Source organism: Hemitrygon akajei, chromosome 4 (assembly GCF_048418815.1).
Source record: "Hemitrygon akajei chromosome 4, sHemAka1.3, whole genome shotgun sequence".
NCBI classification, from domain to species: domain Eukaryota; kingdom Metazoa; phylum Chordata; class Chondrichthyes; order Myliobatiformes; family Dasyatidae; genus Hemitrygon; species Hemitrygon akajei.
In genome coordinates this window covers 50,686,714-50,702,117 of record NC_133127.1, presented here as the reverse complement: position 1 = coordinate 50,702,117, position 15,404 = coordinate 50,686,714, and the positions used below count along the sequence as shown (strand labels likewise).

Here is a 15,404-nt window from a genome sequence, read left to right as displayed (position 1 = left end):
GGAATGATTAATTGTTTCAAATTTTAAAGTTAGATTTCATTAGGTAAGGGGTCGAGGAGTATGGATTGAATAACTGCATGATTGAATGGATTCGAGCGGTTGAAAAGACTGCAAAGTAAAGATTCCTGAAAATAAATAGAATTCATTTTTCTGCATGCATTCCCATTGCACTTTAATGGTTCCCTGCTCTAACCCAATACTTGGCTGCATTGTCTGAACTGGAATTCTTGTTAACCATGTGAAGCTTTCTTGCTTTAACTTGATCATGAAATGTTTGAACATCTGGATTATCTGTTCCTCTAGGTGGCTTTGATTTGGACATAAAAGGATGGGGAGGTGAGGATGTTCACCTCTACCGCAAATACCTCCACAGTGACCTGATAGTGGTTCGGACGCCAGTCCGTGGACTCTTCCACCTCTGGCATGAGAAACAGTGCGTGGATGAGCTGACCCCTGAGCAGTATCGCATGTGCATGCAGTCGAAAGCCATGAATGAGGCCTCACACGGACAACTGGGAATGCTGGTCTTCCGTCATGAGATCGAAGCACATCTGCGCAAAGAGCGACACAAGGTCAACATGAAAAAGACATAAGGGAAGCCTGTGCTGCAACACATAGAGCATCAAAGCACCCGACGCTGGTGACGATGCAGGATGGAAGGAAGGTTCACACCATTTTGTGAAATTCAAGCAGAGAGTGCTTCTGGACTCCCCTGTGAAGTTGCTTCAGTGTCGGTCAAAACTATTCGGATGGTATTTGCAGATCCAAATATCTAATCCTTTAAAATTAACGCAAAGTATGAGACAATGAACAGGATGATGGTATTTAAGATTATTGACAATGACAACACAACAGTGTTTTCGGGAGGGAGGAAGGGTTGGTGGACTGTATTCTATACAGAGTTGAAGTCCTCTTTGTCAAAGGTTTACTTTGAAGAGTGGTGCAGTATTTTGGGGGCTGATATAGTCACTTAAGACAATCATGAATCACATGAAGGTGGAAGCTAATCTGGTCCAGACCAGTTTAACATGATGTAACTCAAATGAATCTACTTGAGTCCACTCAAATGGACTTTTACTAGTTTTAATGTACTACCCACATGTCCCTGAGTTCAATTCACTACCTGTTTTACTTGCCCCAAAACACATCCTTAAGGTCACTGTTTCATGACTTTTTCAGGCTATAGGCTGCAGGCTTATTACAAACTTTTGTCTAGGTGTTTGACAATGGGATTTATTTCCCTGCATTTTCTTCAGTCATTTACTGCCTCCCTGTGTCACAGCGCCAGAACTGAACATGTCGATCAAGGTGGAGACTGACCAGCACACTCTTAAAAGAAAAGTGTGCATTTATAAAGCACCTTACAATCTCCCTCAAAGTTCTAAACTGCTTCCCCGGCTATGATCTATGTTCAAGTATTTATTTTATATTTTGTAGAAATCTTCACAACTTTTGAAGATAAGATTAGCTTTATTTGTAACATGTACATTGAAATGTACAGTGAAATACGTTGTTTTGTGTTACATCAGATCATCAAGGGCAGCCTGCAAGTGTTGCCATGGCTACAACTTACTAACCCTAACTGTACATCTTTGGAATGTGGGAGGGTAGGGAACCCATGTGGAAGAGGAAGAACCATACAAACTCCTTACAGACAGTGGCAGGAATTCAACCCTGATCCCAGCTGGTGGTGTAAAGTGTTGTGTTAATCGTTAAGCTACCATGAACAACAGCAAATCTCTCTTGAGAAGTAATGGCTGAGTGATGGATGCTGGCTTGGCATAGGGGATATTTCTTGGCTTTATACAATTTATACAACTTCCTGTAACTTGTTCGACTGCCCAGTTTGGCATTATTGTTTGCTGCTGTACGGTGTCTGGAACCAGGCTACTGAAATCCTGAAATTATCAGAATGGCTGTGGGTGATATTGAAGGTAGAGTGCTTGAGATATACTTCTGCCTTTTTTTAAATTCTTCATGGGTGCAATATTCTGTACTGAGTATCATCTATTGCCATTTATCACGTAGGTTTTGGTTGTTTCTTTGGATATAGGAAAGATTGTTATGATTGGCTCTTTATCAATAGCTGCCACAAAATACCAAGTGTAAAGTAGAAAACTAAAGTACAGAATTTTTTTGTTTTGGAACTATCAGAAGTGAGGTCCATACTCCAAGGATCTGGCTGAAAGAATCCACAGTGAGTCTATTCTCCTTGGAACTGACATGTTGGAACAATTTTCATTTTAAATTACTGAGTGGAATTAATAGTTCTGCAACTTTTCTCTCAACATTTTATTGCACTGTTTCTTGTTTGCTTTATGACTTCTAGATCTTGTGTCTGTGTGTATGTATGTGTGTGTGTCTGTGTGTTTAAAACCTTGTTAAAACTACAGAGCAAAAAAACCAAGAATAAATTAGTGATTAATGGAGTACATTTTTCCAGGCATCTCAGTGAAGACAATGTTACTTCCAGTTTGTATTTTCAACCATATTTGGAATCATGATCCACACTTCCATAAAAACCTTTGATTGTTATACCTTGGCCATGGTTACAAAACTTGAGATTCCAGTTTTATTACTGGATCCACACAAATAATCCTGGTGGTGAACTTATTTTGGATGTTTTGAGCTATTTCCTGTTCATAATATGCACAAGAAGATTGTAACAGTCTGTCCCAAAGCACAGCTGGCCTGAGACTGACCAGGATGGTGAAGGGTATCCAGAATATTTTTACAATTAATTCTTGAAACATGGGTACTCACTATCCATCTCTAGGTACTTCTGAGCTAGCGATGGTGTGTAGCTGACTTGTAAATCACTACAATCCATTCAGCCAAAGCAGTGAGGATTTCCATGATTTTAACAAAAGTGATAATCCATAGGTAGTAGAATGTGTCCAAATCAGGGTTTTTTTTCATTTGGAGGTAGTGGAGTTACCTTGTACTTACTTGCTTTCCAAGATGATGGGTCAGCCTTTAAACTTTTTTTGGTTTTCTAGCTCTTTTCTGTTCTTTATGTGTTTGTAGCTATGGCTGTTAGCATTCGGCTAACAAATACCTTGCAGATGTACAGTATTTTATCACTGATGCTATGGAGAGACCAATGACTTGGAAATGCACATGGGCTTTCAGATTGTCACTTGTCAATCAATCAAAACTCATTCACAACTACGGAAGAAAAATAGGCATGGACTATTACAGCAGTCGGAGTTCTCTGGCATTACACTGTGAGACTGACAGCAACCTTAGGTGTCAGTAATTTATGGATTTCCACATTTATCGATGTAGTCATTGGTACTCCACTCCTCCATTATGCACTGTTAAATTTACTGCAGGTGAATGCCCAATTACTAGATTGACAAGAACAATTTTTTTGCAAATAGCTTTCAGTGTAAAATCCCATAAAAATGTTATGTCTTGATGAATGAGATGCAACTGGGTTCCTAATAGTGAATTTAAGCCATAATGACAGCGAAACACCTCTTGGGCCCTGAAACTCTAATGTTGTATGTGCAGTTTTATTTAATCAAATGAAGTACAGGCGACCCTACATTATGGGGTGTGTGTGTATGTGTGTGTGTGTGTGTTTAGGGGACGGGTGGGAATTGTGTGCCTAGAAAACCGTCCAAATTGCAATTCTCCATAACACAAAACAGTGGCATCCTTGCACGTTAACAAATGTTACGTTGGAAGAAAAATAAATTTTGTTTTATTTATTTACATTTTTCTGACAAATTCTCTGAAAACGAGTTTTATTCCACAATGCAAATTTTTGGGTAATTACTTGTGAATTTTGTAAGGGCAAATTTCCATTTACCCAAATGGCTGTAATGCAGGAATCGCCTGTATTTCCAACTCTTAAAAATGATTTGAGTTAGTTTTATGTTTTGAAAATTGTTTACAATATTTAATTGTTAAATTTTTCACTCAATAGTTAAAAATTAAGAATACTGTATTTTGCTACTTGGCTTGCTGTTTAAGAATTCTTCAATGTGATTAGCTCTTTGGTTTGCTTGATAATATCAGTGCTCCTGGATGCAAGTAATCTCCTGTGGTGATACCTGGCATCAGCTAACTTTGGGAAAGGGGTAATCTGCATGCTAGACCACTGGAGAACTGTGGGTAGATTTCTTGAAGGATGATGACTGGTATTGTTGTTGGCTAAATCTAGGCCTTCAGGTTTGAGATTTTCAAGAAGGACAAAACCTTATGGATTTTATTTCCCTTGGAGCAAATATTTACTGGGACCATAATAACTGATTTTGTACTGATTCTCAGGAGAACAGGGTTGGAGAGGGGAAAGCATAAATTGTTACCAAAGGCTTGTGATTTAATCCTGCTCTTATTAAATCTCATTTGCACTTTACAATTGTACTTTCAATGTTTATGAAAAAAAATTACAGAGGATTTATTCTTCCAGGTGATTATCAAAGTTGGAGATTTCGTAAGGCACGATAGTCATCAGTAGTGATTTCTGAGAAAACTCCTACAGGCGTACAGTATAAGATTTCCATTTGACCCTTTAGTCTCTCATCTCTACCTTGCCTCTGTGATAGGTGAGCAGATTCAAGCATTGACTATACTGTTTCTTATGCATGGACAGCACTGCCCATGTACTGATTCCCATTTATCTCAATCATGAGGAGCTAAGCAGGCTCGTAACCTTTTCCTTCAATGTGAACTGCTCTGTGTTACTGATGAGGAGGAGGCGGAGTGAAGGAACGAAAGCGAATATGAGATATCTTCCACTCTTTAATAAGATTGGACTCAGAATAAATTGATTACCCGAGAGTGTTTTTAAAAACGTGTTAAATAAGTTTTGTAAATTTCCTTGGGCCAAACATGTTAATAATTAAAATCTATGCAATATTGTACAGTAATGTAATCTGTTGATTTATCAGGTCTGTGGATTGCTGTTCATATTTTTGAAACTGTTCAGCGCTTCAATGCTAAGAAGTGTCATGTTTACGTGAACCACATTTTAAAAATGTTTGAACATTAAGGCTGGACATTCTTAATTTAATTTAGTTAAAGATGTACCAGTTACACAGTGCTGATCAAACTAGCCACCACACTCATTTCCAATCCCATGTCTTCTCAAATTTCTGGATCCTACATTCCTGCTGTATTACACGCTTGCATTTAGAGATTTATTAAACCATGTAAAAAGAACACCTTTCAACCTATAACAGTGTAAGATCTATTTAATTCATTCTACTACTTCAGCCTCCATTCAAATTTCCCTTACAAGCAAGAGAATTTGATATACACTTGATGAAGCTGCTTTCACTAGGGTGGTGCAGTTATTTTCATGCTCATGGCAACACAAAACCAAATCTCTTCTCTAGTCTTTTTACCATGACCTTAAAATTAGCTGCTTTTTTTTTGTTCAATGACTCCTATAAATAGAATATTTTTCTCCCCATCATCTTAGTCAAAAGATTTCACAATCCACAAAGTTCAGTCATAAAGCTGCATGGTTTTAGTTTACAGTAATTGCTTTAAGTGTGACTCTCAGTGAGCATTTGTGTCCTAGTCATTTCATTGTACTTAGCTCCACAGAAAACTTCTTCCTATGTACTTGTTCACACTTAGTTAACTATTAATGCCCCAACCCCCTTGGAAACTTATTCCCATCACTGTCCTTTTCAAAGCGTTCCTACTGAATGCGAACAGCCCAAAAGCTGGTGTAACCAACAGCCTGGGAATATTCATTTTCATTAACTTTCTATATAGATTATATTCTTTATTAAAACCTCTAGGATTCCCTGTAACCTTAGGCACCTATTTCCCAACTCCCGGTCAGCAGTGAGGTTGTGTATCTCAGGTTAGAAACCAGCGGTCTGTGGCCACAGCATAAACTTCAAGTTAACTTGGCGTGACCCACCCAGAGCGCATTCCAAATGTACAATCTGTCATCTGTTGAATGTGCTTTACTGTGATCTTATGTTAATTTCCAGCTGGCTTCTGAACCCCATGACTACATTCGAACTGTCTTGTGACTGAACCACTGCTGGAATGTATTTGTGCCTGAAGAACAGTAGGACGTCTATGCTCAGCTTCTGAGATCCACTGTCCCTCACACTAGGCTGCTTGTTTCTATACACTGACAAATTCTCCCAATGATTTTCATATGATAGCTACTGTCTGAAATATAAAGAAGCCAAACTCATTTGAAGGCTGAAGATATTGACTGATAAGACATATTTAAGGGATCTCTGCCTGAGGAGCTAAAATGATTTATAACATAATAAAACTTTTGATGTATCCCATGTTTTTAAAGATGGTCAGAATATAACAGTAAATTTTAATGGTTAATAACTAATTTTTTTTTCAAAGAATATGCACCAGGGTGGAAAGCAAGTTTTAAGGAATATTTATAGACACCCCAGCTACACTTCATCTTGCAACGTTTGACACCTAGTGCTTTGAAGCCTGGTTCAATATTCCTGCAGCTATAAAACTTAACTCAGCTGTACCAAATTCCATTGGAGAATGTTTTGCTTGAAAATTCTAAAATTACATTTTACTTCCCTGTTATTCAGATTTCTATTGTATCACATTTCAAAAGGCAAATAATTTATGACATTTTAAATACTACAGTTATTGAATTTGGACAAGCTAAAATAGTGCTTTTTGGCTTTTGTAAATGCTGAACAGGTTTCACAATAAATGTACAGAACTATTCTCAGTGGACTTGGCTTCCAACTGATGGGAATGGCAGTTAGTTATTTTTAGAGGAACATTTTTAACATATTTTATAACCCTTCCGGATGTTACAGTAACATTGACCGCTAAGATCAATCTTAAAAACTGATAGCGTTGGGATTGTAACTCAGGTCCGATGGATGCTGAGATCCAAAGATACAGCCTGAATCGTGATGTGTTTCTGCTATCTTCTGTTATTATTTCATCTACAGTTTATTTTGACTTCAGGTCTGCCCATCCATTTTATCCAACCCACTGGTATTCATAACAATGATAAAGACTTGTGCTGGCTGTATCCTATCTCTGCCATTAGTCTTGATACAGTTTTGAGCTGCAACATCAGTAACCAATTTACCTCCACAGATTGCTTATGGTTCGGCTTCCAGCATTTGCAATCTCTTGTCTCCTCGAACCACACCCAAGTTCTGCTATCTGTGCGGTCTCATTAATAAATCAGTGCTATTAATGGCAATGGAGAGGTGCAAGCAGCTGTAATGAGGGACTGCAGCTGCATTAATGAAGGCAGTAACACAACAAATGCTACAGCCATTTGAATTACTGCAAGCAGTAATTCAGTAGCAGAACTTGATTGCCCATAATACAAACAGTTTTATTCAATGAGTCAGTGAGATAGTAGGTACAGCCATTTACTTCCTGGATCATACACAACCTAGGTACTTACTCTAGCTTAAACTGGACATGTCAGTTTGGAGGAAGCTTTTTAAGTGGATTGCTCTTTACTTGTGCGCTAACATGTGTCCAGATCCTGGATTTAAACAGCAGTCCAGGCTGTTTAGATTGCTGCAGTTGTGCATATTTAGGGAATCCCAGAACATGCTGGTCAATAGTATCAGCAAGTTTCAAAATGCACTCTGCCACTAGCCTAGACAAAAGAACACACACAAGATGCTAGGGATCTCAGGTACACAGACAGCATCTGTGGAGAAGTAGTCAACATTTTTGGCTGAGAACGTTACCAGGACTGGAGAGGAAGGGGGAAGATGCAACAAATAAGGTGGTGGGGAGGAGGGGGGGAAGTATAGCCTAGAAGGTGATAGGTGAGATCAGGTGGGTGAAAGAAGAAAGTTGAAGTAAGAAGGTGGGAGATGATAGGTGGAAAAAGCAAAGGGCTGAAGAACACAAACATGAGGAAATCTGCAGATGCTGAAAATTCAAGCAACAAACACAAAATGCTGGTGGAATGCAGCAGGTCAGGTGGTATCTACAGATAGAAGCGCTGTCGACGTTTCAGGCTGAGACCCTTCGTCAGGACTGAAGAAGATGGAATCTGATAGAGGAAGAGATTGGACCATGGGAGAAAGAGAAGAGCAGGTACTAGGGGGATGATAGGCAGATAAGGAGAAGTAGTAAAAAGCCACAGTGGGGTAAGAGGAAGAAGGGGAAAAATATGAAATGTTGCTCCAATTTGAATGGCTTTATTTTAACAGAAGAGGAGACCATAGACCATCAAGTCAATGGGAATAGGAATCGAAGTGGTCAACCACCAGTTGCCTGATCTACGTCAGGTCTCACAATGTAGAGGAGGCTGCGTTGGGAGCACTGGATAGAGTAGACGAGCCCAACAGATTCATAGGTGAAGGTTGCCTCACCTGGAAGGACTGTTTGGAGCCCTGAATGGAGATGAGGTAGGAGGTGATTGCATAGTTGTAGCATTTCTGTTGCTTGGAGGTATGAGGGGGAAATTTGTGGTAAGGAATGAATGGACAAAGGGATCATAGAGAACAAACCCTGTAGAAGAGCAGGGTGGAGATAAAGATGTACGTGGTGGCACAGTCTCAATGAAGATGGCAGATGTTTTGGAGAATGATGGATATGGAGGCTCATGGGGTGGTAGGTAAGGACAAGATGAACTCTACCCTTGTAAAGGTGCAGTTAGATGGGTTGAGCACAGATGTCCGAGAAATGGAGGTGAAGGTGCAATGGTGGAGGAAGGGAACCCATTTCTTTGAAGGAGCACATCTGAGGTCCTGAGAGGGAAAGCCTCATGCTGGGAATAGATATGGCAGAGACTAAGAACTGTGGCTTAAGGAATCCAAATGCGTTTTTACAGGAGACAGGATGAGAAGAGATATAATCAAGGTATCATAGTGGAAGCTGGAGACAGGTTGACTAGCTCAGCATTGGTTCATGAAGCAGCAGCAATGCAGACATCAAAGCAGCACAGAAAGAGTTGGGGAGCATCACCAAGGAAGGTTCAGAACATGAACTGTTCCATGCGGCCAACAAGGCAGGCAGGCCTGGCTAGGGCCCATGGCTACAGCTCTAGTTTGGAGAAGCATGCAAAATAAATTGTTGAGCTTGAAGATCATTTCTGCCAGAAAGAGGAAGGTGGTAGTGGAGGGGGAACTGGTTGGGTCTGCTGTCAAGAAAGCAGTGGAGAGCTTCAAGGCCTTCTTGATGGGGATAGAAAAGTTTAGGGACTGGACATTGATGGTGAAAATGTAGCAATCAGGGCCACCAGGGAATTGAAAGTAGTTGTGGAGATTGAGAGCATGTGAAGTGTCGTGGATGTAGTTGGATAAAAATGAGTCAAAATATGCTGACTCAAGTTTAATGAGGCAGGAATAGGCAGACCTGGACAGTTAGGTTCGTGGAGCTAGGGTAGGAGGTCGGAATAAGTAGTGTGGGGCAAGGGCACAATGAGTATTGTGTCTGTGGAAGGAAGGTCCCCCAGAGATGATAAGATTGGTGATGGTGTTGGAGACAATTTTCTGATGGAGTAAGAGGATGTGTCAGAGAGTTGCTGCCTAGCCTCAGCAAGGAAGAGGTCAGTCCACTGCACTACAGCAGCACCCCATTTGTCTGCTGATTTGATGGTGAGGTTGGGATTATATGTGGAGAGTGGAGGCCAGTGCACCAAGAGGGAGCAAGGTTTGAAGAGGTGAGATGAATGAAACCAAGCCAGTTGATGCCTCATCAACAATTAGAGATTAAAAGATCCAGGGCAGGCAGAGAATCAGAGCAGGGTGTTCTAGGAAGAGAATTGGAGGTGGGAGAAGGTGTGGTGTGGGGTTGGTAGTTCTTACCAACAAAGTGGGGTCAGAGACAGAGGTGAAGGAAGAGTTTAGCATTGTGCTGGGTATGGAACTCAGAAGCACAGGCAAAGAGGGACAAAGGTAAGGCACTAGCGAAGACAGAATGTTCTGCCTCAGAGGACTGAGGAGTGCCTAATGTTGTACTTGTACTTAAGAGAACAAGAGTAAATCCTGGAAGCTATAGCAGTGAGTCTCACAGCAAGTGCAGGGAATTGCTGGAGGGAGTTCCTAGGGACAGGATATGTGAGCATTTGGAAACCGATGGGCTAATTAAGGAGAGTCAGCATGGCAGAAGAAGTCACATCTTACCATCTTGATTGAGTTTTTTGACAAGGTGAAGAGGGTGATTGATGAGGATAGAGCTATGGATGTTGTCTACATGGATCTTAGTACGCTGTTTGATGAAGTCCCTTATAGGAAGCTAATCCAGAAGATTAGGGTGAATGGGGTTTGTGGCAAACTGGATGTTTGGACTCAGAGGTGGCTTATGCATAGAAGACAGGGTAGTCATCGAAGGGAATTATTCAAGCTGCAGGTCTGTAATTAGTGGAGTTCTGCAGGAATCTGTGCTGGGAACTGCTCTTTCTGATGTATACAAATGACCTGGCTGAAAATGTAGATGTGTAGGTTAGTAAGTTTGTGAATGATACCAAGATCAGTTGCAGATATGGCAGATGACAGATAAATGTGAGATGCATCTTGGTAGTGCAGATGCAAGGAGCCAGTACACTGTTAAACGGTAAGACCCTGAATGATGTTGCTGAGCAGAGAGATCCTGGGGTCCAAATTCATAGCTCCTTGCAAGTGGCTACACAGGTCGATAGGGTGGTTAAGGTAGCTTATGGAATGCTTGCTTTTATTAGTCAAGGCATTGAATTCAAAAGTCAAGAGGCTATATTGCAACTTTATAGAATTGTGGTTAGGCCACATCTGGAATATTGCATACAGTTCCAGTTGCCCCACGAGAGGAAGGATATTGAGGCCTTGAAGGGGGTACTGAAGAGGTTTCCCCATAATGCTGCCTGGATTACAGCGCATGTTTTCTCTGGAGCAGCAGAGGCTGAGCGGAGATCTGACTGATGTTTAATAGATTGAGGGGCATAGACAGAGTAGACAAGGAGTATCATTTTCCCCCAGGGTAGAAATGTCCAATTCCAGAGGGCATGCATTGAACCTATCCCTTCACCTCCAAAGGGGATGCAAGGGGCAAGAGTTATTCTTTTTTAATATACTTAGGAAAGTGGATGCCAGGAATGCATTTTCTGATATGGTGGTAGAGGCAAATGCAATTGGGGTTTTTAAAGAGACATTTAGATGGGCACATGAATACTAGGAAGATAGAGGGATATGATGAAGATATAGGATTAGAGCTGGTGGCATTAGAGGAGATGGGGAGGTTAGTGTGTTCAGGGAAAGAAGGTTGACAAACCCTACACTAGGTTGGCCATTGCAGGAACGGGTTTCCATTCTGTTGAATGAAGAGTTTCAATGATTATTTAATTTGCAGTTTAATTGTTTTTGAATTTGGACTTCATATTGGTGCATGGCTTAGGGTCAAATGTATACATTTTAAATTAGTGATTTCAAACAGCTTTCAATATTCCTCAGTACCAGATACATTCAATCTCTGATAGTTTGGACAGCCAGCTATGCTAGGAGGCCCATTTCTCAGACGTCAAAAGGAAGGAAACTATTTCAGATCAGGATCTTGGTCAAGCAGCCTCTAACATTCACAATTGTGCAGGCTTTGTTAATATAGTTTAATTCTAGCACTATAGCTGATTGCACCATTTGTAATATCCTATGTGCATCACTTATTGTGACGGGAAACAAGGCATAATATGGTGATGCCCACGATTGTTAGAGCAGCAGAAATAATCAAATACAGTTAGATTAATGGACAGGTCACAACAGAACAATATACCCCATGACAAACCAGAGAAAATCTGCAGATCCAAGCAACATTCAAAATGTTGGAGGACAAAGTACCCCATGCAAGGCTTATTGAGAAAGTAAGGAGGCATGGGATCCAAGGGGACATTGCTTTGTGGATCTAGAGAGTGGCTGTAGATGTTCTGCATGGAGGTCAGTGACCAGTGGTGTGCCTCAGGGATCTGTTCTGGGCTGCTATTCTTAATGAATTTTATAAATAACCTGGATGAGGAAATGGAGGGATGGGTTAGTAAATTCGCTGATGACAAAGGTTGGGGGTGTTGTGGATAGTGGGGAGGTCTGTCAGAGGTTACAGTGAGACATTGATAGGATGCAAAACTGAGCTGAGAAATGTTAGATGGCGTTCAACCCAGATAAGTGTGAGGTGGCTCATTTTGTAGGTCAAATATGATGGCAGAATACAGTATTAATGGTAAGACTCTTGGCAGTGTGGAGGATCAGAGGGATCTTGGGGTCCGAGTCCATAAGACACTCAAAGCTGCTACGCAGGTTGACTCTGTGCTTAAGGCATATGGTGCATTGGCCTTCAATTGTAGGACTGAGTTTAAAGGCTGAGAGGTAATGTTGCAGCTATAAAGGACCCTGGTCAGACCCCACTTGGAGTACTGTGCTCAGTTCTGGTTGCCTCACTACAGAAAAGATATGGAAACCATAGAAAGGGTGCAGAGGAGATTTACAAGGATGTTGCCTGGATGGGGGAGCATGCCTTACGAGAATAGGTTGAGTGAACTCAGCCTTTTTCCCTTGGAGTGACGGAGGATGAAAGGTGACCTGATAGAAGTGTACAAGATGATGAGAGGCATTAGTCGTATGGATAGTCAGAGGCTTTTTCCCCCAGAGTTGAAATGGCTAGCACGAGAGGGCATAGTTTTAAGGTGCTTGGAAGTAGGTACAGAGGAGATGTCAGGGGTAAGTTAGTTGTTTTTTCAAAAACACGGAGAGTGGTGAGTGCGTGGAATGGGCTGCCGGCGACGGTGGTGGAGGCGGATTCGATAGGGTCTTTTAAGAGACTCCTGGACAGGTACACGGAGCTCAGAAAAATAGAGGGCAATGGGTAACCCTAGGTAATTTCTAAGGCGAGGACATGTTTGGCACAGCTTTGTGGGCCGAAGGGCCTATATTAGGTTTTCTATGTTTCTATGAACTCAGCAGGCAGGCAGCATCTATGGAAATAAAAAGAATATAATGGACATTTCATGCTGAGACCCTTCATCAGGACTGGGGGAAAAAATGAGGAGGAGCCAGAGTAAGAAAGTTGGGGTGGGGGGAATAAATAAATCACACCATGATGCTGTGTGAAATAATTAAATATTTAACTAAACTAATTGCTTCTACCTACATAATACCCATACTCCTCCATTTTCTGCATATCCATGTGCCTATCTAAGAAAATCTTTAAACTATCATATTTGCTCCATCACTAGCAAGTCAGCAGATCTCTTTGAACTTCCCCCTTCTCACCTTAAATGCATGACCTTGCGTATTATACATTTCAACCCCAGGGAAAACATACTGGCTGCTTATCAATGGGTTGCATAAATTTTCCAAACCTGTCATGCCTTTCCTCAGCATCCACCACTCCAGAGGAAGCAGGACAAGTTTATCCAACCTCCCCTTGTAGTCACGCTCTCTAATCCAAGTAAAACCTCTCCTGCACCCTCTCCAAAGTCTCTATCTTTAAATTCTGCAAGCAGATGCAGCCTAAGCAGCTAATTATTTTTTAATATAAGCTGCAAATAACTTTCTGTCACTAGAGTATTACAGCATAGGAACAGACCCTTCAACCCAGCTCATCCATGCCAACAAAGTTGCCTTCCTGATCTAGCAGACTTTAACCAAAAAATGGAGAAAACATACTTCCATTGGATATCAGAAATTTTAAAATGAAACCACAGATCAGGCATCACTTATGGATCTCAGTAACTGAACGGCTGCACATTCCCAAGATGACCTACATCTTGCTTCGTTAGGCAGACCATACACCACTTAAAGACCCATTGTTAAGGATCCAGCTGCCTTTGCCCAACAAATTCCATTTTTGATTATAAATCAGGCAACTGTATTAGCTAAATGCATTCTTTGTAGACCAGCCTCACTGATGACTGGAATGCCCAGGCATTTAACAGAAGGATTAACTATAGTCATCGTTCCACTTTATTAAATACAAAGTACAACAATAATTGGAAAATTCAATGGCTTAGATAATTTTTAGAAATTATCCTACTTAACTGTCTAGAACACATGGTTCTTCAATTTCCCTTTATTTTCCTAAATTATGCAGACAGCACAATTCATTTAAAAAATTGGCAGCTGTATGAAAATACATTTTTTTCACAACATACTGATAAGATTAAGAGACTTGCATCACTAGTGTAACCCCATCAATCAACAAGGGGAAGAATACAAATTAACTGTACAATGTATTTTTCATCTACTGGTAATTTAAGTGTACTTGCATAGTTCAAACTCTACAGAAAGGATTCTTAATCTGTAATATACCAGGTGTGCACCATTGCAACATGGTCCTTCTGAAAATGTAACTGATTTTCAACCTGAATGTAAACTTGTTCTGTAAAAATATAGATGAACAAATACTGTCTATTTTGATTCCAAGCTTCCCCTCCCCTCCTTTTCTACAACGCTAGAGCTTCTCAGAGGAAGCATAATTTAATTGGCAAGCTCAATAACTTCACCCAGTTCTTCACTCAAATGAAGGCGGTCAATAATGGTCATGGTTGCTGGATGTTTGGCCTCAGTTGAAGAGATAGTCATAGTCTGGAGGGTCACCCTGTTGGCCACAAGGTTCACGCAAGAGTTCAGCACCTGCAAATGTGATTGGTTCATCCTGACAAAAGTAAGGTTAAAGATTAGGAAACTATCACGGCACGCAGCCAAATCGATGGTTATGTTCAAGGCATTAAAATTATGCAATACACTTCAAATTACAAACAAGGTTCAACATTACTTCACATCTCATTCATTTCAAGAAGACTAGAATATAAAAACAAGGCTGTAATGCTGAGGCTTTATAAAGCATTGGTCAGACTGCATGAGGTTCACATGAATAACCTCAGGATTGAAAGGGTTAACATACGAGGAGAGTTTGACGGTTCTGGGCCTGTACTCACAGGAGTTTAGAGGACTGGGGTGCAGGGGAATCTCACTGAAACCCCTAGATAGAGGACGTGCAGAAGATGTTTCCTATAGTGAGGGGAGTCTAGGACTAGGGGGCAGCAGATCAATAGAAGGACGTCCCTTTAGAACAGATGAGGAAGAATTTCTTTAGCCAGAGGGTGTGAATCTGTGGAATTCATTGCTACAGACAGCAGTGGAGTCCAAGTCATTGGGTTTATTTAAAGTGGTGGTTGATAGGTTCTTGAGTAGGAAGGGTGACAAAGGTTACAGAGAGAATGTAGGAGAATGAAGCTCAGAGGGATAACAAATCAACCATGATGGAATGGTGGTTCAGACTCGATGGGTTGAATAGCCTAATTCTGCTCCTATGTCACATGGCCCTGTATCTAACTTTACATTCACACATTGATTGGAAGAGTTTGATGTCAACACATAGACGCCACAGCCAAAAAAGCTCGCCTTTGCTTCTACTTCCTCAGGAGATCAAAATTTGGCTTTTACACCCCCCACCCCCAAATCAACCCAAACCAATGTTTAGTCTGTGCATCATAG

General features: G+C 40.9%; 2 protein-coding genes across 14 annotated transcripts in view; one reads left to right on the top strand and one right to left on the bottom strand.

The window, feature by feature from the left end:
- LOC140726324 (chondroitin sulfate N-acetylgalactosaminyltransferase 1-like) overlaps positions 1-5,172 on the top strand; it is a 186,964-nt gene extending 181,792 nt beyond the window's left edge. For all 10 annotated transcript variants that reach the window (XM_073042561.1, XM_073042558.1, XM_073042562.1 and 7 more), the window contains one exon: positions 304-5,172. In XM_073042561.1, the coding sequence (XP_072898662.1) occupies positions 304-593 (290 nt within the window). In that variant the 3' untranslated portion in view covers positions 594-5,172. The remainder of the gene's footprint in view (positions 1-303) is intronic.
- Positions 5,173-13,855: 8,683 nt separating this feature from the next.
- Positions 13,856-15,404, bottom strand: part of sh2d4a (SH2 domain containing 4A) — a 59,379-nt gene continuing 57,830 nt past the window's right edge. For all 4 annotated transcript variants that reach the window (XM_073042567.1, XM_073042566.1, XM_073042568.1 and 1 more), the window contains exon 9: positions 13,856-14,562. In XM_073042567.1, coding sequence (XP_072898668.1) covers positions 14,470-14,562 — 93 coding nt within the window. In that variant the 3' untranslated portion in view covers positions 13,856-14,469. The remainder of the gene's footprint in view (positions 14,563-15,404) is intronic.